Below are 26,059 nucleotides of genomic sequence, written 5' to 3'. Positions count from 1 at the left end.
CCATTTATTTTTAGCTGAATGAACAGAGGAACTGTGCAGTAAAAGAACTAGAGCCCCCTGAAGCTACTGTAATCCTTATTTTGTTACTGATAGAACTAACCTTCACACTATCCAGGCTGGGTTTCTGTGACTATTCTTTTAATATACTTTTTTAAATAAATCAGGCTCTTGCACAGACTCCTGTAAATGTCAGACTAAGTGCTGACCAGCCCCCCATTCTCTTGCTCCATCCTGCCACTTCAACTTGCCCCTGCTGCTTTCAACAACCCCATGAATAAGGAAACCTAGTTGTCTAGGTCAAGACATTCCCCTAACACCCTCTGCCCTTCACAATCTGTAACTGCCAAGCAGTCGTGTTGCTCCTGTTCAATACTGCACAGTCTACCCCCACGGACACGTCACGTCAGAGAACCCGAACTTCACTGAGACAGAGGGGCCCTCACATTGGGTCTGGTACAAAAGTAAACAGCTTGTGCAGTGAGCCACCATGAAGTTATCTTAATAACTAGTACTATTTGCTTTCCAAGAGTGGAAGAGTTCAGCCTCATGGTGGCTTTCTTTCCTTACACAAACCAGCCAGAACTTACAGGAATGTTACAACTGGAACAAACATGACTGGGAGGTTTGCCTATTATGTTGTTAAGGGGCCTCAGTACATGTGACAGCTGTTGCCCTTTCATAACACTGCATCCAGCTGTAACACACCCCTCTTTGGACCCAGTTACCAACTTACAGTGATCAGATGGAGAGTTTATGGTAAAATTTTAATTGAAAAAAGTAGTCAGAATGGAAGTGAACACATTATTTACACAAATCCTAATTTGCAGATTACATCAAGAAAAGGGCAATGTTCCTCCAAGGGTACTTCAAAAATTTCACGGTTAAATAAAAATACCACATAAGACTGACTCCTTGTAAAGTAAGTCTAAAATGGAGCTCTCCCCGTCTACTGGTCTTCAATGTGTCTTGCTTCTTTAAATAAGATCAGCAACTGAATTAAGAGAGAGAACATAAGTTAAGCATATGCTGAACATGCTACAGATTGCAGCACACAGTAATGCAGCCAAGGCACACAACTGCTTCAGCCTCTTCACTGGAATACAAGCACCTGTCAGTCCACCAGGATTTGAGTTTACAAATGGCCAAAAACTTCAGTACAATAAAATTTAGTATTTTACATTTCCCTATTTGATTCTGTTGTAATATTTTACATGGTGATATACAACTAGGTTAGGAGGCAGCTGCCATTCTGCCCAGCTGAGCTAGGAGTCATATCTGGATGCACCCTACACTCACCGTTCATGGGCATCTCATCAATCTGGGTAGAGTAGTACTGTTCAATATCACGCAGGATACGGATGTCATCATTCTTTACAAAGTTGATGGCAACACCTTTTCTGCCATACCGACCTGATCTACCAATTCTGTTGAAGGAAAGGATCCAGGATTAGTTGACTGGGTAGTCATAGTTCAATCAGACTTAATAAAAGTAGCCATTCCTGTACCTGTGTATATACAGTTCTCTGTTGTTGGGCAAGTCGTAGTTAATGATCAGGGACACCTGAGGAACGTCCAACCCCCTGGCCCAAACATCTGTAGAAATAAGCACGCGGCTGCCAAGAGAAAAGAGCAGTTATTGCACTCATATCCCACAGGAAGGGTGTTGTGAAATGAGTTAGGGAGATATTGACAACCATCTTCCTGCAGCGCACTGACATGCCGAGTGTCACTTAGCAGCTTTAGGAAACTAGTTAATAAGAAAACTGTTTCAAAGAGCTACAGTCAAACTCCAACTTTACGAACATGAATCTTATGACTGACCAGTTATACAAATCATTTTCCTGACAAAATACACATTGCATAACAAATGTGATGTTGATGAATACGTTGACATCCCTCGACACTAAATGGCTTTGCAGTGCTTTGAAGGACAAAGTGATGCAGTGCACCTGCTGCAACTCCCACACTGGAGCTACTACAATTGAGGTACTCAATTTTACAAACTCCTCGATCCCCTCTTATTTCATCAAACAGGGGTTCTACCGTAATCAAACTGGTCACGCCAGCCCCTTGATGACAGGGCAGCTGGTGAGAAGCTCATTTTGATATTTGGCAGATGGAATGAGTCATTTCATGTTCTGCCACTTCAGCAGGAGGCTCCTTCTTCTAGTTCTTCAACAGGGGGAACCAGCTATGTGCTTCCTCCAGGGAGAACTCAGCAGAATACACAAGAAACTAGAGCTTTTAGGGTCGGGGAAGATGGGAGCTAAAAACCTCCAGTACAAAGTATCACATTCAACAGCAGCTGCCTGGTATGGCACAGTCAGAGGCAACTCCTTCCACATGCTGAGAAATGAAGCTCAATCTCTGCAGCTTTCTCCAGCTCCCACCTACTCTTAATAAATACCATGGGCTCATTCTACTTCTAACATCACAGTTCTCCACCCAACCTATGCAGAAGTCCCCCACCCTGAGGTGCTATGGAAGAGCAGTCCAGTGATCTCAGTGAGAGTCTCAGAACTTATATTTTCATCTTACAGCTTATTCTAGAATCACCAGAAATGAGGGTGAAGGGGGCTTTCAGGGCAGAGATGCAGAAGGATAGATACTGAAGGCATAGTTCAGCCAGTCTTCCATAGGACACTGGGGAATCCTGGTCTCTTGCTGTAACACCACACACACAAGAGTATTTAAGTCACTTGCCTTGCCCCAGATCTGAACTCCTTCATGATGGATTCTCTCTCCTTCTGTGGCATATCACCATGCATTGAGGACACCGTGAAGTTGGCTTCTCTCATCTTCTCCGTTAGCCAGTCTACCTGCACACACAAAGAGGTAGTGAGGGTTAGTTCTGTACATGTACTATCATGCTGTTTGTTCCTGAAATAATAGTTTGCTAGTCATGCTTGAAGAAGCACCCTCTTATGGAGCTTTCATGAAAAAGCACAGATGTTAGAGGGAGCTACAAGACATCTCCATGGCTGCTTCTGAAGATTAGACTTTCAGGAGGAAAAAGCAGTCAGCATCCTGCCTGTGGAACACGAAGCATTTCCATTATTTATGAAGCACGGACCCAGTGCAAGGTTCAGTGAATTCGATCCTAGCAACAGTGGATCACTGCATTTGAACTAACCCTGCAAGACTCCTACTAGCTAATAAGTAACAGCCAGGACTAACTCCACATGGGGACAGCTGGACCCCCTTCAATATACTTGCCTGGGCAGTAAAACCATCCAGGGAGAGAGACAGCTGATCCAGAAAGAGCAAGCTCCACTATTCCTAAACATCCATGAGTGACAGCTCAAGCTGTCCCTATACATCAGGGAGGGGGATCCAAACCTAGCAGTGGGCTTGCCTGTGTGATGGAAAAAGTTGTATTTTTCTCTTCCAACCCCCATGTATGGATTAAGTGAATTTTCTCCCGGGGTTCAGTTTTGTTTTTAATAGTCCCAAGGGGACTATGGACCTCTACTTGCTAGTCAATTTTATTGTGCTAAACGTGCAACTCCACCTCTGATTGCAATTTTCTGAGTGGACAGGATGGCAATATGACAGCACATAACTGGTTAGTGACTATCAACCTAAGCAACAAGAAACCCAGCACCAGGTTAGCATGTCTCAAACAGGCACCCAGTGCCATGTGGTTCTAGTTCCATAAGCTACTAGCTGAACAGTCTCAAATCAGGGCACAAAATCTCTTCCAATTGGTTCTCCTGCCCATTACATGCTGCCTTTGGTCAATATGAAGTCACGGTTCATGGTGGTTAGTTAAAAGACCGGCTAGGTAGTTCAACAGCCACATGATTTACAATTCCACTGGCTGCTGCAGGTAAATTCGTTGACACTTCCCAGGCCAGGTTTGGGTGGGCGGGGAAGACAATGCTCCTCCTCTCTTTTCAGCAGCCTTCACTGCCCAGGGCTCATCCCACCCAACACAGCTGAGCCAGGAGGCTTGATCACTCTAACCAAGGGCCAGCAGGCATGACAGAGAGAGTAGACTGTAAGTCCAGAAGAGACCACTGTGATCATCTAGTCTGACCTGCATAGCACAGGCCACAGACCATCCCCACAATTCCTGTTTAGATGTTTTTTAAAAGATTGGCTCTAGTCCAGTCTTGATTTAAAAAATGGCTAGTGGTGGAATATCCTCCAGACCCCTCAGCAGATTCTCCCTACTTCTACTAGGAACAACCTGGAAAGAAGCCGTTAGAAGAGGGATCCTAACCCGTGAGTGGAATTTTCTTTGGCATATCCACTCAAGGCTTTTGTTATTAAAAGTCAATCGCCAGGAGCAGGAGGCTGCAGTTTAAAGTAAGAGAAACTGCAGAGATTAACAGTTCCCATGGCTAACAATTGGCCTCTAGTCTTCAGTCTCACATAATTCGATTCTGATAACTCTGACAGGCCAGGGAACAACACAGCTACCACTAAAGAAGTAAACATGAACACTGATTCGTTGCTGCCATACCTTCCTCTTGGTGTTACAGAAGATGACAGCCTGCGTGATAGTGAGTGTGTCGTACAGATCGCACAGCGTATCAAACTTCCACTCTTCCCTTTCCACGGCCACAAAAAACTGTTTGATTCCTTCCAGAGTTAATTCATCACTGCAGATAGAAAAAAGCCATCGTGTCTTTTAATAGACAGACACTTCAGGGCAGTCTATAAGCCAATACATTTCAACCTGCCAACCACGCTGAACAGAGTTCATACTATTGTCACATACACTGTGAATTGCTGATATTTTATTTACACAAGGTCCTACATGCACATGGTGCTTTACAAAGCAGACAGAGGGAGACCCTGCCTGGAAGTTCCATTAAGGCTCTGACTGCAGCTGTTCCATGCGAGAGGGTTGTGTGCATGTGCTGACCAACTTGTGGGGTTGGGGCCTAAATCAACAGGAAGCAGCGATGCAGGGGAGGCTAAGGGTCATGCACCCGCTTATGTGGAGTGATGCGCACAACCTAAGTGTTATGCGGATTTGGGGAATGGTTCAGACGTGTTCTCTGGGAAGCATGTTTTGAGGATGGACGTAAAGGTGACCCGCATGACAAAACTGAGCTTGTGCCCTGCGTGCACTACACACAGAGGACCCAAAAGGTGAGATTTTCAATGCTGCTGCTTTTGACATTAGGAGTTCTGTCAGAAAGACTGGAAATCTAATGACAGGTTTCAGAGTAGCAGCCATGTTAGTCTGTATTCGTAAAAAGAAAAGGAGTACTTGTGGCACCTCAGAGACTAACACATTTATTTGAGCATAAGCTTTTGTGAGCTACAGCTCACTTCATCGGATGCATCACGAAAGCTTATGCTCAAATAAATGTGTTAGTCTCTAAGGTGCCACAAGTCCTCCTTTTCTTTTTGGAAATCTAATGCGATCATGACATCACAAGAGAGATGGCTAAGCAAGGGGAAGGACCCATTACTTAGCCTACTTAAAACTCTGGTTTTGTTGCCACACATAGAACTCCAATGTATAATGGGAATTTGGGACAAGAGAGATCTGTTTAAGATCCAAACACCCCATCCCCTTTGGTTATGATGTGAAAGCTGAGACATATCAGACCCCACCTCCCCCAGAAGTCTTCCAGCAAAACCCAGGAAGCCCAAATTGAGCTTTCCAGGTATTTCCAAGGTGCAACACTTTTTAGACCTACCTCACACATTATAAGATGTGAGAGGAGGCATCAAAATATCTTCTGGGTCACCTCCATAGGAGGAGCAAGAGGTGGCAGGGCGGAGGTGAAGAAGAGATCTCTAGGAGGGCACTGCATGGGAGAAGGCCATGAAAAAGCAGCAGAAGTGGTTTGGGGAGCAGAGTAGGGAGCTGCCAGCCAGGCTGGAGGGAAGCTACAGAGTTCTATGAAGGAGAGATGTTTGCTGCAGAACAAAACTATCCCAAGTTTTAGCACAGAAGGTTTGCAAGCTGGTTGGCAAACAGCACCAAACTAGAAGAAACATCTGAATGGGCTTTGCACTTTAAACCAAGTTTACAGCCTTACCCAGTCCCTTTCTAGTCCAACAATGAAGGAATCTGAAGCAATCACATTCAAAAGCCATCACTTATAGAGGAAGACTAATTCCAGAGACTGACAAGAGCCCAACTTCTGGTGGAACTCGACAGCTGCTTTTCTCATGGGAGCATCACTCACCGTTTAACCAAGATGCGGATTGGGTCAGTCATGAATTTATTGGTCATCTCCAGGATTTCATGAGGCAAGGTAGCACTGATTAGAACCACCTGAGTAGCTGGGGGCAGGTATCTGTACACATCATAAATCTGTTCTTTAAAACCTGACAAAGCAAACCAAATAGCACAGCAGTGTTAATGTTTGCGTTTTCTGTGAAAACCTTGTTCTTACACTGACTCTGGAATTCAAAATTAAGGTTACACTTAAAGACAAACATTAGAAAGTAGTGAATTCACAGCTAAAGTCACCCAAACAACTTCAACTCTGTCTTATCCCCCAAGCTGCAAAACCACTGAAACCCACAGAAAATGGAGATAGTTTGAGGCTTTGCTGACTACTAGTTCCAGGGGTGTGCGTTCTTCCTAAGGGATCTCTCGCTGTATCCGATTAGGTGTAGCAAGTACAGCCACAGGGCTATTGAAGTTCTAAGCAGCTACATTACACGCCCTTTGGCAACAGGATTCCCAGTGCTGTGCACACTAGAGCATGAGGTGGAGAAAGGAGAAAGGCGTGCAGAGGGTATTTCTTACCTTTATTGAGCATCTCATCAGCTTCATCCAAAACCAACATTTTGATGGCACGAGTCCTTAAACTTCGACGACGAATCATATCTGCAAGGTTCCAGTTCAGTATCATGAAAGTTTCCAGCTACAGATACTTGCAACACTCCCTAACCGCCACCATCAGACAGTTCTACTGATCTATGCATTCCGCTGGGGCAGCGATTCTCTCCATATCATTGCCCCATATTCATGTGGCAACCTGGGAAGGACACCACTTTCCAAGTCCCAGAAATCATACACAGTACACTTTAATTTATCCAAATAAAATCTGTGTCCCTCACACTATTTGGATAGTTGGGAGTTCAGATAATCGAAAGGACAGCCTCTCACCCCAACCCTCCCAGGGCTCTCCCTTGCAGAGGAAACAGATGGATAGGGTACAGATTTCACTGTTGTCACTACACATGTGCAGTAACAGCAAAGCAGCAGACTCCCTAGCAGCTGGGCTCCTTCTGTGGTTGCTCAGTTTGGTGTGCGCCCCAGCACTGGATCCTGCATGCTGCCCAAGGAGCAGCATGGAGGCTGTGCCAATGAGGGAGCTGGGCACTTCGGTGCTGCATCTGCCAGGGCCAGAGCTATGGCATTAACCAGGTGAGAAGAGCAACTCTGCAGCAGAGTCACAGAATATCAGAGTTGGAAGGGACCCCCCCCCAAAAAAACAACCAACTATCACACAGAATGGCCCCCTCAAGGATTGAATCACAACCCTGGTTTAGCAGGCCAATGCTCAACCCACTAAGCTATCCCTCCCTCCCAGAGGTGCAAGATGGTGGCGAGGGGGGAGAAGATGGAAATGTGCGAATAGGCAGTTGGGCCTGGGTGGCAGGGGGTTTCACTGGAGGGCTGCATGCCAGCAGGAGGCAGAGTGGCTAACTGGGGGGTTGTATGCAGGCAGGGGTGTTGGGAACAAGGACGGGATTTGGATAATGTGGAAATCTGGATAACAGGGTTTTGAATAAACAGGAGTATATTGTATTCGGGGTTGGCTCCTCACATGCCAGTTAAGGGACCAAAGACGGGGTGAAAAATTCAGAATTCCAAGCCCCAGGACACAACTTGCTATCTGAGGCAAGGAAGATAGGACAGGTGAGTTGCAGCCATTTGCATAACACCAGTGTGACAGCAGGATACGGGGGACTTCAGCTGGAAAGAGAGATGTGCGTATCCTTTGGAAACTGCTGCACAAGAAACCAATCACATGGATCCAGGTTTCGTTCCTATTTCTGGATGGCTCAGAATAGCCCCTGGTCCTGTGATATGGAAGCCTTTCATTATTACCATGTGGGTCAATCCAGACCAGGAGGGTAGTTACCAACTAATTCCCATTTTGTGGTTTATGAAGACTGGCTCCATGTTAAAATCACAGGGTTAGGAAGGACCGCCAGGGTCATCTAGTCTAACCCCCTGCCAAGATGCAGGATTTGTTGTGTCTAAACCATCCAGGACAAATGGCTAACCAGCCTCCTTTTGAAAACCTCCAGGGATGGAGCTTCCACAACCTCCTAGGCAGTCTGTTCCACTGTTCTTACAGTTAGGAAGTGTTTCCTGAGATTTAATCTAAATCTGCAGTGCTGAAGTTTGAACCCACTGTCATTTGTCCTGCTCCCTGTGACAAGAGAGAACAGCTTTTCTTCATTTTTTTTATGGCAGCCTTTCAAGTCTGCTACCATGCCCCCCCCTTAATCTCCTCTTTTCCAAACTAAACATATCGATACGTTATAAATACAACCAGAACTGACACTTGTTGCCAGGTTCAGAGAGTCCAAGGACTGAACAGGAGGGCTATTCAGCCCAGGAGGTAAGTCAGCACTAAGGTACATTGGCAGGGCAGTGTGAGAAGCCTGTACTGCTGCTGCCCATGCCGTGCCATGCCTGCACTGTTAGAGGAACTGAGTCTCCAATGCTGTCATCCAGGCCCCTTTCAGTAGCCGTAAAAATTGAAGTTATTATAGAGAAGCCAGAAAACAAAGCTGCATTGGCACGCTGGGCTAGCCAAAAGGGGAGGATTGGTAGCTAGTTTCGAGTGGAAATATATTGCTGAGAACTTTTTACAAACCACATAAAAAGGATTCAGACAATTTTTAATCTAGTCAATTAAAAAACAATTGAGTAGCTTCGGCTCCTACCCCTCCCCCGAGCCTCATACCCATTTCTGGGGATACGCAATTACATTTTCCTCGTAAATTATTCTCTGCCTTGTTGCTGTGCAAATACCACACAAACAGGAAACCGATTATTCAGGGAAGTGAAATTGACAATACATGATAAACTGAAAACAACAACAAAATTACCTCTCTCTCCAATTCTTTCCGCAGGAGTGATCTTAGAAGTTACTATTAATGGTTGGTAAAAGTTAGAGTGTTTACGTTTACGGTGTCCCTTTAAATGGAGTTTTCATACCACTTACATTCGCAGGAGCAGAACAATCCCTTAAACATGAAGTATACAAAATTTATCCTGAACAATTATGTGTATCTTAGGTATTAAGCCAGATATGACATAGCTAGCCAGTGACCTCCTTACCGAACACACGGCCTGGTGTGCCAGCAACAACATGTTGTCCGTAATCCAATTTCCGGATATCTTCACCAACATTCGTGCCTCCAATACAGGCATGACACTGTACATTCATGTAGTCACCAAGAGCAAGAAGGCCCTGTGTCACATCAGCATAGAAGAAATATTTAGACAGTTTACAATAGCACCACGTAAACTATTTGCAATGAGATCCCTAGACAGATCCCTCCCTGTTTGCAGCACCCTGCTATTTATATGCAGATCTTTCCACATCACACACCTTTCTGCCCCCTGCTCCAGCCTGTGGTGCTATTCCTGTGCTTTCTCTGTAAAGCAAGAGTGGGAAAGGGAGGACTGCTGTCATGTCTTTAGGCATCTTTGGGGGCACAATTCTCTAAGTCATATAAGTGGATTCAATGAATTCATGGGTTGCTTGCATGGGAAAGTGGAAAGAAGATGGCCATGTCGGTCTTCCAGTGACACTTTGTATGCAGAAATAGCAGCACAGACACAAATCTCCTGCACTGATAAGGGAGTTTCAGGACCATGGGCAGGAACATTGTATCTCCATGATTAATCTAATTCCCTCAACATTTAAATTAGAGTTGGTAGGTCAAATCACAAGTGTCTGAAAATTTGCAGCTGAATTTAAACAGAGGAATTGCAATCTGTATCAATAAGGCAACACTTTCTCTGATTATGGCATTTCTGGCTATGTATTAGTTTCTCAATCACAGGATTCAAACCGTGGGATTTTTTGAAGTTCCAAGAAAGAGAAAATGCTATGGTGCCACATTCCAAAAATCCAGGATAAAAAGCTACAGCATCAGGGCAAAGGTTTCAACCCACTCCACTGGACATCTTCTAAACCCGCAATCTCCCACCCAGACTGGACAGAAAAGATGAATAAATTCAGCTTCACAACATCTTCAAGAGATCTGCACACATCACAGCTGTGTTTACAGAAGGCTCACTACAATGCCACAAAGTTAATTGCTGTAACATGTGAGCATGATAAGAAGAGGAACAAACAACACTGTACAGTCAGAGAGTCTAACATTAAGAGCGCCAACAGTACCTCAGCAAGCAACAAAATATGTACTTTTGGGCTAATCAAGAGTAATTCCTATGGAATATCAGTAAACCAGTAGTATTATCAATTTGTTACTACACCTAATACAGTATTAGATACAGTAACAAGTATATGTACCACCACTTCATTTTCTATGGAGGAAAATAATCACTGCAAATTGACAAAATTCTAAAAATTCACCAACTGTTCTAGTAATACTTGGCACTTACCAACATCTGTAAAACATTGGAAAGAGCTTACAGGCACAAAGAATGTGCTCAAAAGTTTGGCTGCTTCAAATGTTCTTACCTTTTGAATCTGTACTGCCAACTCTCTAGTTGGTGCTAAGATCAATGCCTGGGTTTCACGGACCTGAATGAAACAATAGACAAATTAAACAAGTCCAATATCACCCAAACATAACAGGGGTAGTGGATCCCAAAGGACTTGGAAATGACAGAAACCAAGAAGGATTCAGCATAAATGTTAGTACAAAATGCGTAAGGGTCAATCAACGCATCTGGGAAGTTGCTCCTGCTCGAACCCACTCACACGAGAATACCTCCCTGTGTAAGTCACATTCAACAATATCATCCAGCAGCCTGTTTCACTCCACAGGCTTGTTTTTCACTATGCTAGCTACAACCAGACACTCAGTCCTACTTTCTGAAAACTACTAATTATGAATGTATTTGTTCTTTGCTTGCACATGAATATGATGGTGTGCCCTCCCAACACCTGCCCTGAAAGGCAGGCCAGAGGGGCCAATTAATCTATGAGGTTGCAAGCTGGGGGGAATTAAGACAGAAGGCTTAATTAGAAGAAGCTCACCTGTGCAGGAACCAGAAGAGCCTATATAAACCAGAGAGCTGACAGCGGGGGCTGCTGGGAAAGGCTGCAGTCACTCCCTAAGAAGAGGGAGCAGTGTTTGCAATCTGTGGAGATGGGTAATTCACAGCTGCTCCCTGCGGGGAGGGAGTTGGGAGACTGGCAAACCCAGAGAGGGGAAGCAGCAAGGAATAGCCTTCACTGCTGATGAGAGGGCTGGCCCAGATTGCCCTACCAGCTGCTGAGGAAGTGGCACCAGCTGGCCAGGAAGACTGCCTGAGCCCATTTGTCAAGAGAAACTTTGCTACCCCAGCACAGGGAAACAAAGATAGTGACCTGGCCAAAGGGCTAAGTTGCAGAGAGGAGGCTGCAGTTCCTGGGGCAAGAGGACAATGGGAGAGACACCACTAGAGGAGGGCACAACACCTGGAGGAGGGCCACTAGCGGTGAGTGGACTTCCCATGAAAGATGGAAACAATTTATCAGATGATTTTCTCAGGTATAATTTTACTAGTCAAAAATCAAAGAGATGACAATTTAAATCTCTTCCACTGGGAACACCGAAAATTTTAAGTAAACATCCCATAAAATTAAATTTAGCATTTGGAAAACGTGAATTTATTTTAAAGTTACTAGACTGCAGGGAGCTGCGAGATGAAGAATCAGACTCATAAATGAAGCCAGACTATTGGTCTCTTTATAATTGCTTGATCGTTTACTTCAGTATTTACGAATGTAAATGTGAGCATTTGGGGAAGGCGGGACTGATAATGAAAAATCTTTATTGTGATGAAATTTCAGTATTTTTCCCTTAAAGAACCTCCTTAGGCCACAATTCTCTAAGTCACATGAGTGGATCCAATGAATTCATGGGTTGCTTGCATGGGAAAGGTGGAAAGAAGATGGCCACGTCTGTCTTCCAGTGACACCTATTAAAATATAGGAATACAGCCAAGTAGACCTCAAGAGTTAAATTTCTGCAGAAGTGGATTCTAGCCAAAATCTGACTAAATTAAATTTGACAAATTCCATTGCCTATGGTTAGAAGATTTCAGTTTAAAGCTCCTCTCATCCAGTTGTAGTCTTAACAATAAATGCATATAATTATTAAATCTATTTCAAAAGTTTCATTTTAAAATTGTAAAATGTAATCTATTTAAGTGCTGAAAGTTACCTGAATATCTAAACACTGTAGAACAGAGATACAAAATGTTGCTGTTTTGCCTGTTCCAGATTGTGACCTGAAAAGATAAAGCATTTAAGACTCTATTTCTGGAGAACACACCCAGCTAATTTTAACATTCCCCAAAACAAAAAAGTTAACTTTTCTGCTCATCCTTTAATAGTCAATTTTACAATTAACAATGTTAATTTTCAACAATGTACCTTACAAAATTTTAGCTAACAGTTGTCATTTGCATAATGAAAAAAAACCTTATTTGACACTAGTAAATCCCCAGCTCTGGAACCCCCAGTCTCCAAACTAAGGGACTATTCGCCTGTGATGACTACTCGGGAATGATTTTGCTTCTCTGAAAAACAGGTCATAAAGGAGCAGGGAGAGGGGTTGGTAAAGGTGTTTTCTGCTTGTATTTTACCTTAGATCTCTCCAAGAATATCAAGTCTGCTTCTCCGGCTTTGCTAGAAGACTTTCCTGAGAGTCTTAGAGCATGTTTACTGGGAGCTCACATCTCAACTGAGGGCATGTCTACATGCACAGCTCTGCAGCACCGCAGGTGTACTGCTGCAGAGTGTCTGGTGAAGACACTCTACGTCGACCACCTCTCTCTTGGTGGGAAAAGCTCTCCCTCCGATGTAGCACTGGGCACACGAATGCTTACGTCGATGTAACAGTTGCTCGGGGGCAGCTTATTCACACCCCTGAGTGATATAAGTTATGCCGACAGACTGTAGAGTAGACATAGCCTAAAGGTGTAGTGCTAGATCTTTATCCAACCCCTGTATTCAAGAAGTTAGTCACTGAAGTTAAACAGTGTTAACCCATGACTAAAAATCTCTACACTGCTCCACTTCCACCCTCTACACTTGCAATGTCGCTATTTCCCTAGTTCTAGCTATCCCAGGCACTAGTTTGGGACAACAGAGAAATTTCCCACCATTGGTTAATGGTTCAGGTCCACTGGCATTAGCAATGCTAAGAACCTGCCACTGTTTTAACAAATTGATTCAGCCTGCTCTGAACAGGGTTACAGGACAATGTTTAAAAACACTGGCAGCCAATCCCAGGGCTCCCACTGTTGCTTACTCCATGGAAGAACCACTGCAAGCAACAGTGGAAGATTTTCAGGTGGTTTCCTAGTGTAGACAGGGCTAAGTCTTTTATGGCAGAAAAAATCCCAGATTTCTAAATGAAAACAAGCAGCAGCAGATTTTATAAACCCCTTCGACACTCTCCCCTGACAAAGGGGCAAACATCCGGCACAAGCCCAATTCTCTCTCCTTTTGGAATGTCATCTTCAGCCACTAGATAGACAGGGCTGACAATAGAGGTCTACCAGAAGGCCCAGCTAGACTGTTATTCAGATACAGATGAACACAACTCGGGAGCTTATCTACAGGAGGTCACAACACTTGTTATAGAATTGTAGCATGCTTTCTGTAATGGGTGTAGTAAATAGCATAGCCTTGTCTACATGAGCTCCCAAGCTGTTGTCAACCCTGGTTAGGGGCTGCTTAGATAGGCTCTCTGGCTGACCCTCATTGTCAATCGTGGGTCACTTCCATAGGTTTGACAGAACCCTATTATAGGCAAGAACTTGAATCCTGAGATTGACTTTCACGATGCTAGCTCATAACCAATATGGGCTAGCACTGGCATATTAGGTAAAACCAAGGTTTCATCTACAAAAACATCCCATCAGATTTTAAAACCAGTAAACTTGTTTGAAGTTTTAGGAAAGTTCGTCAGTGTAGACAAGTGTACACAATTTCCCATGGTAGACAGGGCTAGATATGTTACTTAGGCCCAATCCTGAAACTTTTGCATACACATTTAAATGAATGCATAAACATTTGCCAGATCTGTGCTTTAATAAGTTCTACATTAGCCTACACTCAAGTTTCAGCAGTGTGAACAAAAATTTTAAAAATTTTAAATTGTTTAAATGATTAAGATTAAAAAAAAACCTAATGTAAAATGTTTATTTTAAACAAGTTCAGGTTTAAGACCTAAGCTTACTATAATCTTTTAAAACATTTAAATAAACTGCTGAATCCAAGAGCCTCTAGCAAAAACTTTGAGTTAAAGACCGCTCTTCTATATAAAGAGAATCGGGGGAGAGGGAAATTAACATTTGAGGTCAAGCTTTATAAATATGGCACAATATATCATGTACTAAAGGCTTATTTTATTAATAAAAATTGATTTTATATGCTGTTTAAATTCCAGTTACCATCCTAATGCAGCCTGACAAACCATGAGCAAAATGTTAATTATGTAGTAAATAAGCAATAGAGCATTCACCATATTTTACACACTGAAAACATATAATCTTAAAATATAACTCTATATAAAGACTGCAAAAAAAGAGTACAGGTAGTTTAGTGAGCACTCACGTTAACATCTGAAAACATGCTGTCTGCAGAAAACCACACAATCAAAAATAAGGGCTAGATCCTGAAAATGGATCAGTGCAGACACAAGTACACCAGGGCAGATCCATTGGCAGAATCTAGCCCTTATTTTCCCCAAGACTTGTCTTATCAACAAATGGCAGCAGTTATTGTATGGACAACAGGTACTCAAGGCTATAGCACGTGCATCTCTTGCACTGCTTTCCTTTTGACAGAATGATAAAATTAGAAGCAGTGAACTATTATGGGGGGGGAGGGGGAACGACATTTCAGCTGTGATCACATCTAGCCCACTGTTGTTTTTGAACTCTGCTTGTGTGCAGCATTTTTTTAAGGTTGTAGATGGTGAATTTTCTTTCAGGCAAACACAGCCAACAATAAGTTGTTGGTGATATCTCATTCTCGAAACCTTGACCATTTAAGGTTTGTTTAATACCACTATTTTAAAAAACTCACAGCACCTTGGAAAGATGAGCTAAGTTGCTAACAACCTTTTTAAAAACAAAGCGCCTCCATTCTCCTCCTTCAGCCTGTCATTCCACTTACTGTGCAATCACGTCTCTTCCTTTGATAATCTGTTTGATGGCTCTCTGCTGAATAGCTGATGGTTTCTCAAAACCTGGAATGTGGTTTGAAAGAGACACACCGTTTAGGGCGTCTTGCCAGGCGCGGCTCAGAGCGCTGTGGATGTTTCATGAGCCGAAGAGGCGCACAGGCGGGGGGCGACGCGCCCGGGGGCTGCTGAAGGGAAGGGGCAACGCTCAGCCCAGGGACCTGCCGCGCCGAGCAGGCACGTGCCCGGCGAGAGCGGGCTAACGCCAGCCCGGCCTGCCCCCGCGAGCGGCGGCGGCGACCGAACCCACGCGGGGCGGAGCCGCCCCGGCCGCACGACGCCCGTTTTCACGGAGCCCGGGCCACGAGCGCCACGCCCGCAGGGGGACGGGCCCGGAGAGGCGCCGCCGAGCCGCGGACACGCTCCCGGCGCCCACGCTCGGCCCCATTTTGTGCGACGGCTCCGCGCACCCCCGGGAGCCCGCGCAGGGCGGGCGCGCGGCCAGGGGCGGGCGGCGGCCACGCGCGCGGAGCCCCGGGGACCCCCCACCCCAGCGGAGACGGGCAAGGGAGCGCCAGGCCCGCGGGGCCCTGGGGGAGCGGCTCGCACGGCCCGGCCCCACCGGCCCCGGCCCCACCGGCCCCGCACCGGCCCGCACCGTAGGCGTAGATGCCGCGCAGCAGGTCCTCGCGCAGCCCCATGGTGTCGAAGGTGGGGGTCACGTCCACCTCCTCGCTGGTCTCGAACTCCACCTTGGTCATGTCCTCCTCCTTCAGCAGCCGCTTGCGGGCCGAGCCCGCCGCGCCTGCCGCGCCCGACATGGCCGCCCCGGCTCCGCGACTCCGGCCGCGCCGCCACACGATCGCCGCGCAATGCGCCTGCGCCGCGTGGCGCCGCGTGAGCTCAGCGCGCGGGCCGCGCTCCCGCCCCACGTGACAGGGGAGCGCGCGCCTCGCTGCGGAACTGGCCCTTCCCCCCGCCAACCTGCGGGGCTAGCTCCTCCCCTCCGGGGCTGCCCTGCCCTGACGCCACGGGGCTGGCTCCTCCCCCACAGGGCTGCTAGGGCTGCCCCTCCTCTACCCCATGGGGCTGGCTCCTCCTCCACTCTGCTGCTAGGGCTGCCCCTCCTCTACCCCATGGGGCTGCCTCCTCCCCCACTCTGCTGCTAGGGCTGCCCCTCCTCTACCTCATGGGGCTGGCTCCTCCTCCACTCTGCTGCTAGGGCTGCCCCTCCTCTACCCCCTGGGGCTGGCTCTTTCCCCCGCTATGGGGCTGAGGCTCCCCCGTTGCAGCCCTGTGCATTGCTGTGCACTCCCCACTCGCAGCCTGCATGCCCATAACCAGGGTCTCTGAGTTCCTGCGGTTGCCTCAGGCATGTGGCCTGAGTGCAAGGAACCCCTGGCCCCCCTCCCTCTCTCACTGCTGCCCCTGTGGGGGGCTCTGGGGCTGGCACAGCGGCAGTCACTGCTGTACAGTGCCTGTTGTGGGGTGCAGGCTGCTATTTCTAACTGTAGTGCTTGTCACGGAGATGCTCTAAGCTGATGGGCTCTCCCATCATCTTAATAACGCCTGTCTCTGCGAGAGGTGATAGCTATGTCGTGAGGAGAAGCTCTCCTGCTGACGTAGTGCTGTCTACACTAGTGCTTACACCCCTGAGTGACATAAATTACATTGAAGTAACCTATAGTGTAGACAAGGTCTTTCTCTTTTTCCCCAAGAGGTGACCCATCTAATTTCCCTACTGCATGCCATCTGCACAATAGATCCAGTTATACAGTCAGAGCTGATTTGCTCAGAATTTATGGGACATCCAAACATGAATAAAGAGAGGTTCAGATAATTGGAAGAACTACTAAGGCCTTGATCTTGCAAATACAAATCACTGTTTTAACTCAGTAGGACGAATTTATGCATGGATTGATTTATCAGCCTAAATATCTGCAGGCTTGGAGTTTTAGTGAGTCACAGCAAATAACACAACTGTACCTAGCATCTCTATAGTCAAAGGACTGCTCAGATCCTATGTGGGTGGGTGGATAGGAATGATCATCACCCCATTTTACTGATATGAACATAAAAACAGCCATACTGGGTCAGACCTGTGGTCCATCTATCCCAGTAGCCTGTCTTCCTGTGCTTGCCAACTCTCCAGGATTGTCCTGGAGTCCCAGCAATTAAAGATGAATCTTCAATTAAAGATTATGTCATGTAATGAAACCTCCAGGAATACGTGCAACCAAAATTGGCAACCCCAGGCCAATGCTGGATACTTCAGAGGGAATGAACAGAACAGGGCAATTATCAAGTGATCCATCCTCTGTCATCCAGTCCCAGCATCTGGCAGTCAGAGGCTTACACTCAGAGCATGGGAGCATGACTATCTTGGCTAATAGCCATCGGGGCAACTATCCTCTAGGAACTTATCTAAATTCTTTTTTGAATCCAGTTATAGTTTTGGCCTTCACAACATCCCCTGGCAATGAGTTCCACACATTGACTATGTGTTGTGTAAATAAATATTTCCCTATGTTTGTTTTAATGGGGAACCTGGAATGGAAAAGTGAAGGCTACATAGTAATTCAGTGGCAAGCTCCAAGATAAAGGCCTGCTCTACTCTACAGTAAGGGCTTGTCTACACTTGAAATGCTACAGCAGCACAGCTGCAGCACCCCAGTGTAGACACTCAGCTCTGATCTACACTAAAAGTTTAGGCCAACCCCAATATCACTCAGGGATGTGAAAAATCCAAACCCTTGAGGAATGCAGTTAAGCTGACCCCTGGGGCACACAGTAATTAGTTGACAGAAGATTCTCCTGTTGGAATAGGTAACCCACCTCCCCAAGAGGCAGTAGATAGGTTGATGGATTTCTTGTGCTGATAGTTTTCTTGATGTACTGAGATATTGCATCCATTTCTTATTCATCATAGCAAAATATCACACTGAATATCACTGCTACTCTATATAACTCATTTTAAAATGGTATCCTCCCAGAGGATATTTAGGTGTGTGGATTTTTCACATGCCTGAGCTACCTAGTTTGGTTGACTTAACTTTTGAGTGTAAACCTGGCCTGAGTGCTCCTTGAACTCAGGAGTGACTGAGGCCATGTCTACACTACAAAATTAAGTCGACCTAACTTACATTGGCATACAGCCGCCACTGTAATTACAAGCTTGTGCGTGTCTACACTTTGTTCTTTGTGTCAGTAGTGCGTATCCTCCCCAGGAACGGTTGTATCGATTGTATTGTCATTGTGGGACAGTTCCTGAAAGCCATGAACAGTCATTGACATGAGCAACACAGTGTCTGGACTGATACTGCATCGACCAAATCCATTGACCTTGACCACTGGTGTAGGTGGAGTTATTAAGTTGGGTAGTGGGGCAGTCACATCAGGGGGAGCAAAATTTAAGGTCAGGTTTACACTACCACTTACTTTGGTATAACTTACGTCGCTCAGGGGTGTGAATAAGCTGCGCACCGAGTGACGCAAGTTACACCGACCTAAGTGCCGGTATGCACAGCGCTATGTCGGTGGGAGAGCTTCTCCTGCCCACACAGCTACTGCCTGTCCGGGATGTGGATTTGTTATGTCGATGGGCATGCTCTCTCTCCTGGCAGCATAGAGCGTCTTCACCAGAGACACTACAGTGGCACAGAGGCAGTGCTTCTCGTGTAGACTAGCCCTAGGTGTAAACACTTCTGGAGCCGGCAGGAGGCATAAGCAGACTAAGCAAGTGCTTAGGGCCCACAGCAGCTCAAGCCCCCCACCCGCCCCATTAATTATTAGTATAGCTGGGGGGGGATATTCCTGCTTAGGGCCCCTGGCAGTTCACGCCCCCCCTTTAATTATTAGTATAGCTGGGGGGGGATATTCCTGCTCAGGGCCCACAGCAGCTCACGCCCCCCCATTAATCATTAGTGTAGCGGGGGGGGGGGATATTCCTGCTCAGGCCCCCAGGGGCCCCCCATTAATTATTAGAGTAGCGGGGGGGGATATTCCTGCTCAGGCCCCAGGCCCCCCCCCACGCCCCTGGCTGTGGAGAGAAGCCGCCCGGCGAGGCCCAGCCCCGCGGCCCAGCTCCCGCCAGGCGGAACAAAGGCCGGGGCCGGCGTGCGCCGCTCCCCCGCCCCAGGCCTCCCGGGCGCCCCTCAGAGCTGCCGCCGCCCGCAGCGGGACCGGCGGGGCGGGGCGGCCCCGCGGGCTCGGGCCGGGGACGCAGGGGGCGAGTCCCGGCGCCCCGGGCTCCCTCCAGCGGGCACCGGCCGGCACGGAGCCGGGTCCTGAGGGGGCCCGCTGCGAAACCCGCCTCCCCGGTAAGGCTTGTGCCCGGGAACCGCCGGCCTGGGCCGGCCCGGCGACCCTCCCCCCCGCAGGCCGCGAGACGCCGGGGGCGCCAGGGTCCCGGCCGCTGCCCGGCGGGCGCCCAGAGGCCCCGGCGATGGGCGGCGGCCGAGCGAGGTGGATGGGCGCAGCGCTGCCGGCAGCGAAGGTTTGTCCCGGAGCCCCCCGGGCTGGGAGAGGGGGCCGGGCCGCGTGCCCATGTGCGTGCCCAGCCCCCGCACGGCAGCCCCGCTCCGGGACCCGGGCTCGGGAGCCCGCTGCGGCGGGGCCGGGGGAGGCTGGCTCTGCGCGGGGGGCCGGGGCTGTGCCCTGCGGTTTGGCGGCCACGGGGCGGGTCAAGCCTCCCGCTTTCCGCCCCTGGCGTGCGGCGGGCTCTAAGAGCCCCGGCCTCGGGGAACCTCGCTGCGGCTGCCGCCGGGCGGACGCCGGGCCCTGCTCCTCGGTCCGTGCTCGGGGCTCCCTTCCGAGGCGGGAACGCGGCTGCTCCGCTCTGGCTGCCTGCCCCATGCCCTGCCTGGCGGGAAGGGCTCTTAGAGCCCGCGAGGGCGTTCGCGGGCTCTCGACTTGTCCCCATAACACAAGAACGAGGGGCACCCGATGAAATGAATGGGCAGCAGGTTTAAAACAAACAAAAGGAAGTTCTTCTTCACTCAGCGCACAGTCGACCTGTGGAACTCCTTGCCTGGGGAGGTTGTGAAGGCGAGGACTAGAACGGGGTTTTAAAAGAGAACTGGATAAATTCATGGAGGTTAGGTCCATGAATGGCTATTTGCCAGGTTGGGTAAGGAATGGTGTCCCTGGCCTCTGTTTGTCCCAGGGTGGAGAGGGATGGCGGGAGAGAGATCACTAGACATGCCTTGCAGTGCGAAGCGGTAATGTGTATGGTGAAAGGAAATGATCTATTGCTGAGATTGCTTGTCCGCTCGATTCCTTTGTGAACTGTGTCTCAACAGGGTCAAAAATGATGAGTGTGTGTGTTTGGGAGGGGACAGTCCCGTTCCAACACCATTACACGAGGTATGCTGGGCCTCTGTACACTAGGAAGCTCACCCGCCGCTGATAAATGAAATCAGCAGCAGGTCCCTGAGAATCAGAAACAAAAATGGCTTAACTGTCAGCAACACTTGCTAACCGTAGGTCACTTCACTAATGTGTGGAGACCCTAAATTACCTGGGTTTTGTCAGTTTAAATTTTTCCCTTTTCTTCCTTCTATTTGACTATTTTGCACTGAATTTCTTTGTAGCGTCATCTCGGAGTCACTCCCATTGACACAATATTGGCTCCTTTGTTCCCACTTCTAGCTCCATAGTTGCTATTGCCTCTGCATAAAAACCTCAGTGGGAGGAGAGGGGGAGTGTGTGTCTGTTTGGAAAACAGTCCATGTGAAGGACTAGATAGATGCCAGGAGAATTCCAGAGATTTCAAGGTTGGTAGGGCCAAAACAGTCCGTGCTCATTTGGTTTCTTTTAATCCCACTGCAGGCGCAGACCTTAGGGTTTGCGCTGGTTTATGTGGTGAGTGTTTGTTTGCCTTTTTTGCAGATAAATGCACACAGCTGATTATGAGTATCCTGGGCAGTCTGGCTACCCTCTTCTCACACCTAGAGGGTGAAAGGAGGTCACCTCTACTTGTCTGTAGGGACAGGAGCTGAATGAGATTGAAGCTGCAGAACTATGGAAGTTTCCCTTACTCCCGTGACACATCTGTTTTCCCTTAGTGTGAATTTAGAGCTCATTAAGGCCTGGATTGTGCCACCCTTACACATACTGAGTAATGCTTTTCTCTGTGAATAATCTGATTGCTATGAGGCTGCTCGCAGAATAAACTACTAAATGTGAGGAGACAGTGCAGAATCAACAGAAATGGAAACCAAAGTCCTTGATTTATACACGGAACAGGGACAGCCTGGACAACACCAATGTGTCATGCAACCCTTGTGTTGTTGTAATTGTCTCCCTGTGCCCTGGTGCTCCCTGTTTGCATTAGCCTCTTGTCTGTCATTTCATACTTAGACTGTCATCGTTTGGGTGTAGCGACAGGCTCTATTGTGAGTGTTTTGCGCCTAGAACCATGTGGCTGGGTCATCTAGAGCAGTGGTTTTCAAACTTTTTTTCTGACGACCTAATTTGAAGAAAATTGTTGATGCCCGTAACCCAACGGAGCTGGGGATGAGGGGTTTGGGCTGTGGGAGGGGCCCAGGGCTGGGGCAGAGAGTTGGGGTGTAGGGGTGAGGGCTGTGGGGTGGGGCTGGGGCAGGGGGTTGGGGTGTGGGAGGGGATCAGGGCTCTGGGCTGGGGGAGTAGGCTCTGGGGTGGGGCCGGGGATGAGGGCTTTGGGGTGGAGGAGGGGGCACCGGGTTGGGGCAGGGGGTTGGGGTGCGGGCTTACCTGCGGCAGCTCCCGGTCAGCGGTGCAGCGGGGGCGCTAAGGCAGGCTTCCTGCCTGTCCTGGCACCATGGACTGTGCTGCGCCCTGGAAGTGGCCAGCAGCAGGTCCAGCTCCTAGGCGGAGGCACGCAAGCGGCTCCGCGCAGCTCTCGCCGGCAGGCACCGCCCCTCCCCCTAGCTCCCATTGGCTGGGAACTGGCCAATGGGAGTGCGGAGCTGGTGCTCGGGGCGGGGGCAGCGCACAGAGCCCCATGGCCCCCCCGCCTAGGAGCCAGACCTGCTGCTGGCTGCTTCCGGGGTGCAGCACGGTGTCTGAACAGGTAGGGACTAGCCTGCCTTAGCCAGGCAGCACCACTGACAGGACTTTTAATGGCCCAGTCGGCAGCGCTGACTAGAGCCGCCGTGACCCAGAGCCTTACATTTTGCGATCCAGTACTGGGTTGCTACCTACAGTTTGAAAACCACTGATCTGGGACCTATAACAGTACAGTATTTGGATGTGGCCAGTTGCTACGTGGAAGCACCTTACTCGTTTGCTGTTCCCCTGTCTCTTACTTGGTGGCTGTTTGATTTTGTCTGGTTGTTTTGTGTCTGTAGAACACAACACACAGAGGGCATTACCAGAGGCACATGGCTAATGACAATAATACAGCACAAGCTTTCCCCTGCTGCCCTGCCTCAGCTCTGTTTTGGAAGGATCACCTTAGGGCGTGATGGTAGAATAATTTGGTCCCGTTCAGTTCTTGGCATCCTTGCAGAGATTACTCATGTTGCAGTCGTGGTGGGGTCTGTGCTGCAGGCATCTGTTTAGCAGGCTTCGGACTAAGACCATCTGTTCATTTCACACAGGCCACCACACTGCCACCACCCTGTAATAACTTTCGTTGTCTCTCAAACTGGTCAGAATAAAACTGGTGACACAGGTAAAAGACTCCCTGGACCGTGGCATATCACATCACCAATATCCTGAGCTGTTCAGTAGACAGCTTGAGGACCTTGCCTTGAATTTGGATGGCTTCTTTTATAGGGCTTATTCTGGAGATATTTTATTTGTCTTTCCAAAGCCTGCAAAATGTGCCACTTTCCTTCTTGCTTGTTTTCTTCTCAAGTGTCTCTCTGTCTCTTTCATATTTAATTCCAGTTGCCATGAGAAGTGGAAGCCCTTGGATCTCCTCCACCATATGTTGGTGGGACAGATTGCTATTGCACTGGTAGGTTGACTCAAAGCTACAATGGCATTGCATTCAGCAATCTGTGTAAGTTTCCCCATGACTTGTAGCTATGAACTATAATGTAACTCATTTCAGAGTAGCAGCCGTGTTAGTCTGTATTCGCAAAAAGAAAAGGAGGACTTGTGGCACCTTAGAGACTAACCAATTTATTTGAGCATGAGCTTTCGTGATGAAGTGAGCTGTAGCTCACGAAAGCTTATGCTCAAATAAATTGGTTAGTCTCTAAGGTGCCACAAGTACTCCTTTTCTTTTAATGTAACTCATGAAACTGTCTACTTGTGTCACTGATGTTCTTGTGTGTCTTGTTGTTACATGTGCTTTCAGAATAACTGAACTAGGAAATTGATCAGAGATTCAAAAATAATCTGTGTTGGCCTCTTAGCTTGGAGTCTCAAATGCTGTTACGCTAATGAGCTCTTGGCTGTTAAATTAACCGCTCCAGTATCAGCAAGCTGATAAAGCTAATGTCAGACTTGGCTGCTGGGTCATTCTCAAACAACAACCCAACATATTAATTTGGGGGGGAATGACATTTTTTTTATATGTGTAACACCCTGTCCAAATGGTATTGGCATTTTTTAGACTCTTCATTCATACTTCTCTTAATGTGTGTTTAAATGTGCTGAATAAAGAGGAATGTTGGAAGATTTGGATTTCTTTTGCCTCTGGCTAAAATATTTTACAGATCAATCCTGACCTATTTTTTAGTGGTGACTGACGTTTAAGGTAGCAAGTAAATTAGACAGACTGCTATCCCTTTTCTTTTTCACTGCAGTCTTCAAGACTTGAGCTAAAGATTAGGTATTGATCTTAAACCAAGATTTTAAAAAAGGGTGCTTAAAATTAAGCTCATAAGTCCATATATAGTCACCTAACTAAGTAACTGTTTTTCAAAAGTGCCAAGCACCCAGAAGCTACATACTAAGCTTTCATTGGGGTCCTATTTATGAAGAAAGTTACTGAGCAGGAATATGGGGAGATGTTTGGTAGGAGGCTCCAAAATATCTGAAATTAACACCATTATGTTTAAAAAATAATACAAAGTAATACGGCCTGTTTACCATCCTGAGCCACCACTTTAAAAACCAGTGGCCATCCCTGGGGTATAAACACGTAGTGCTGTGGTTCACGGCAAGATGGGGGAATGCACAGACTGTCTCTCAGCTCTGTTTATTTTCACTTTTACAGATTTTTGTATATGATTATCTTTTACCAAAAAATGTGTTTTAGGAAACTTCCTGCAAACACATCCCACCAGTAGTGGGTTTGTGGGTTAGATCTCCTTAGTCAGGGCTGAAATCGCAGTTGCAACAGCAGTTTCTGAACTTGCAATTTCTTGCTGCAATTGCAAATTTTTATGTGAAAGAAAAGAGACGGCTCTAATAGAAAAGGCTTAATTTTCATAAGTGAAATGTAATTTTTTGGGTGCCTAACTTGAGACTCCTTAGAAGGCACCTGATAATTGAGGCATCCAAAATCACAAGTCTCCATTTAATCAGATCAGATGGTGCTTTGCAGCATTTGGTTTAGCTTATACCAGCTTCTTGAACAATAGCCAAGTTTACATTGAAAGTTCATAGGCCTGACTTTTGTGGAAGAAAATGAACTCCGCTCTCAGGTTGGAAGCAACAAAATCAGAGACAGGTTTATTCAAGCAATTGAAAGGGAAGAATACAGCTGGCAGAGAGCATCTCTGCCTCAGGTTCTCCAAAGTACAAGCAAAATCACACAAGCATTTATACCTCATTGTGACGTGCATTAATTAAAAACATCTGCATTTTATTTAGGCTATTTACTATCTAATCCAGTATTTTCTCACTTTCTCTTCTCAAAACATCGTTATCTCAAGGCTAGGTCACACTGACTATTCTGCTGTTTCCCACTCGCTTCTGACGTGCGCCCTGCTTCTACAGGTCTCGCGATATTAGGCTAAGACTTAGCTCAACAGTTGCTCTGTCTCTGACACTTAAATGGCTGCACTTAAACCCTCTCTTTCTTTCCCTGCTTCTGTACTCCCCCCTTTGTGCTTCCTTTAGAACAACTAACATTCTTAAACCTCCAATTGCATCAAGCCTTGTATTTCTGTTTCTAGCTCAGGAGGATCAGAATCAGCCCTATAAATCTTAACTGGATAAAACGATAATGCATGATTAGTATGAACATGAGAAGCATTTTTTTTAGTCCATCCCTTACAACAATAACATAGTCCTAGACTAAACAAAAGCAATTCAAGCATTAATGTCCCCATTGTAATAATATGCTGGGGTTGTTTCATTGCCTTAGTTACATAGCACATTACATCATAATTAGTACACAAAGTAGACACTCTATAAGCTGTATGACAAGCACATTTTTCAATTTGATATATATTCTGAAGCACATGGATTTGATCCTGTAAGTCAGAAATTTTCCGAACCTCTGGTAGGAGTGAGTGTAAATTTTGAAACCGGTCGGGTATCAAAGTGGTTCAATTAAAAGAAATCTGATACCCAAGGTCCAATTGTAGGGTTTTGTCTGCAGGCCAAGAAATAATGTGATTTCCTGTGGCCATAGTGGGATTAAAATGTAAGTCTTGCAAAGTGGTGGCCTTAACATATACACAACTATCATTAGCTTGGAAAAGTAACTGTCCTGTCAGGGTAGTTCCTTGTCCCATACCTTCCCAACAAACTTTGTCAAATACTGTGACAATTTCCCCTTGCTTCAATTTCCTTACGCACTGAAGCTGCGGGGGTTTAAAGGGCCATAATGTCCACTGATTCCCTATTCCAA

The 26,059-nt window shown here is 47.1% G+C and overlaps 2 protein-coding genes across 2 annotated transcripts in view; one reads left to right on the top strand and one right to left on the bottom strand.

Annotated features, from left to right (window-relative positions):
* Positions 1-745: 745 nt before the first annotated feature.
* Positions 746-16,270, bottom strand: EIF4A3 (eukaryotic translation initiation factor 4A3). Its single transcript, XM_037896382.2, has 12 exons — positions 15,980-16,270; positions 15,315-15,387; positions 12,349-12,415; positions 10,656-10,718; positions 9,281-9,413; positions 6,725-6,805; positions 6,156-6,297; positions 4,469-4,607; positions 2,704-2,819; positions 1,506-1,613; positions 1,297-1,424; positions 746-991 (listed from the first exon to the last, which is right to left on the bottom strand). Exons 1-12 carry the CDS (start codon positions 16,140-16,142, stop codon positions 975-977), a joined length of 1,230 nt encoding a protein of 409 aa, XP_037752310.1. The 5' UTR covers positions 16,143-16,270; the 3' UTR covers positions 746-974.
* Positions 16,271-19,465: 3,195 nt separating this feature from the next.
* Positions 19,466-26,059, top strand: part of NINL (ninein like) — a 74,413-nt gene continuing 67,819 nt past the window's right edge. The window contains exon 1 of the mRNA XM_037896378.2: positions 19,466-19,640. The gene's annotated coding sequence lies outside the window, so the exon portion shown is untranslated. The remainder of the gene's footprint in view (positions 19,641-26,059) is intronic.

The sequence above is a fragment of the Chelonia mydas genome, chromosome 3, assembly GCF_015237465.2.
Source record: "Chelonia mydas isolate rCheMyd1 chromosome 3, rCheMyd1.pri.v2, whole genome shotgun sequence".
NCBI lineage: Eukaryota > Metazoa > Chordata > Testudines > Cheloniidae > Chelonia > Chelonia mydas.
This window is presented reverse-complemented; position numbering and strand designations above follow the sequence as displayed.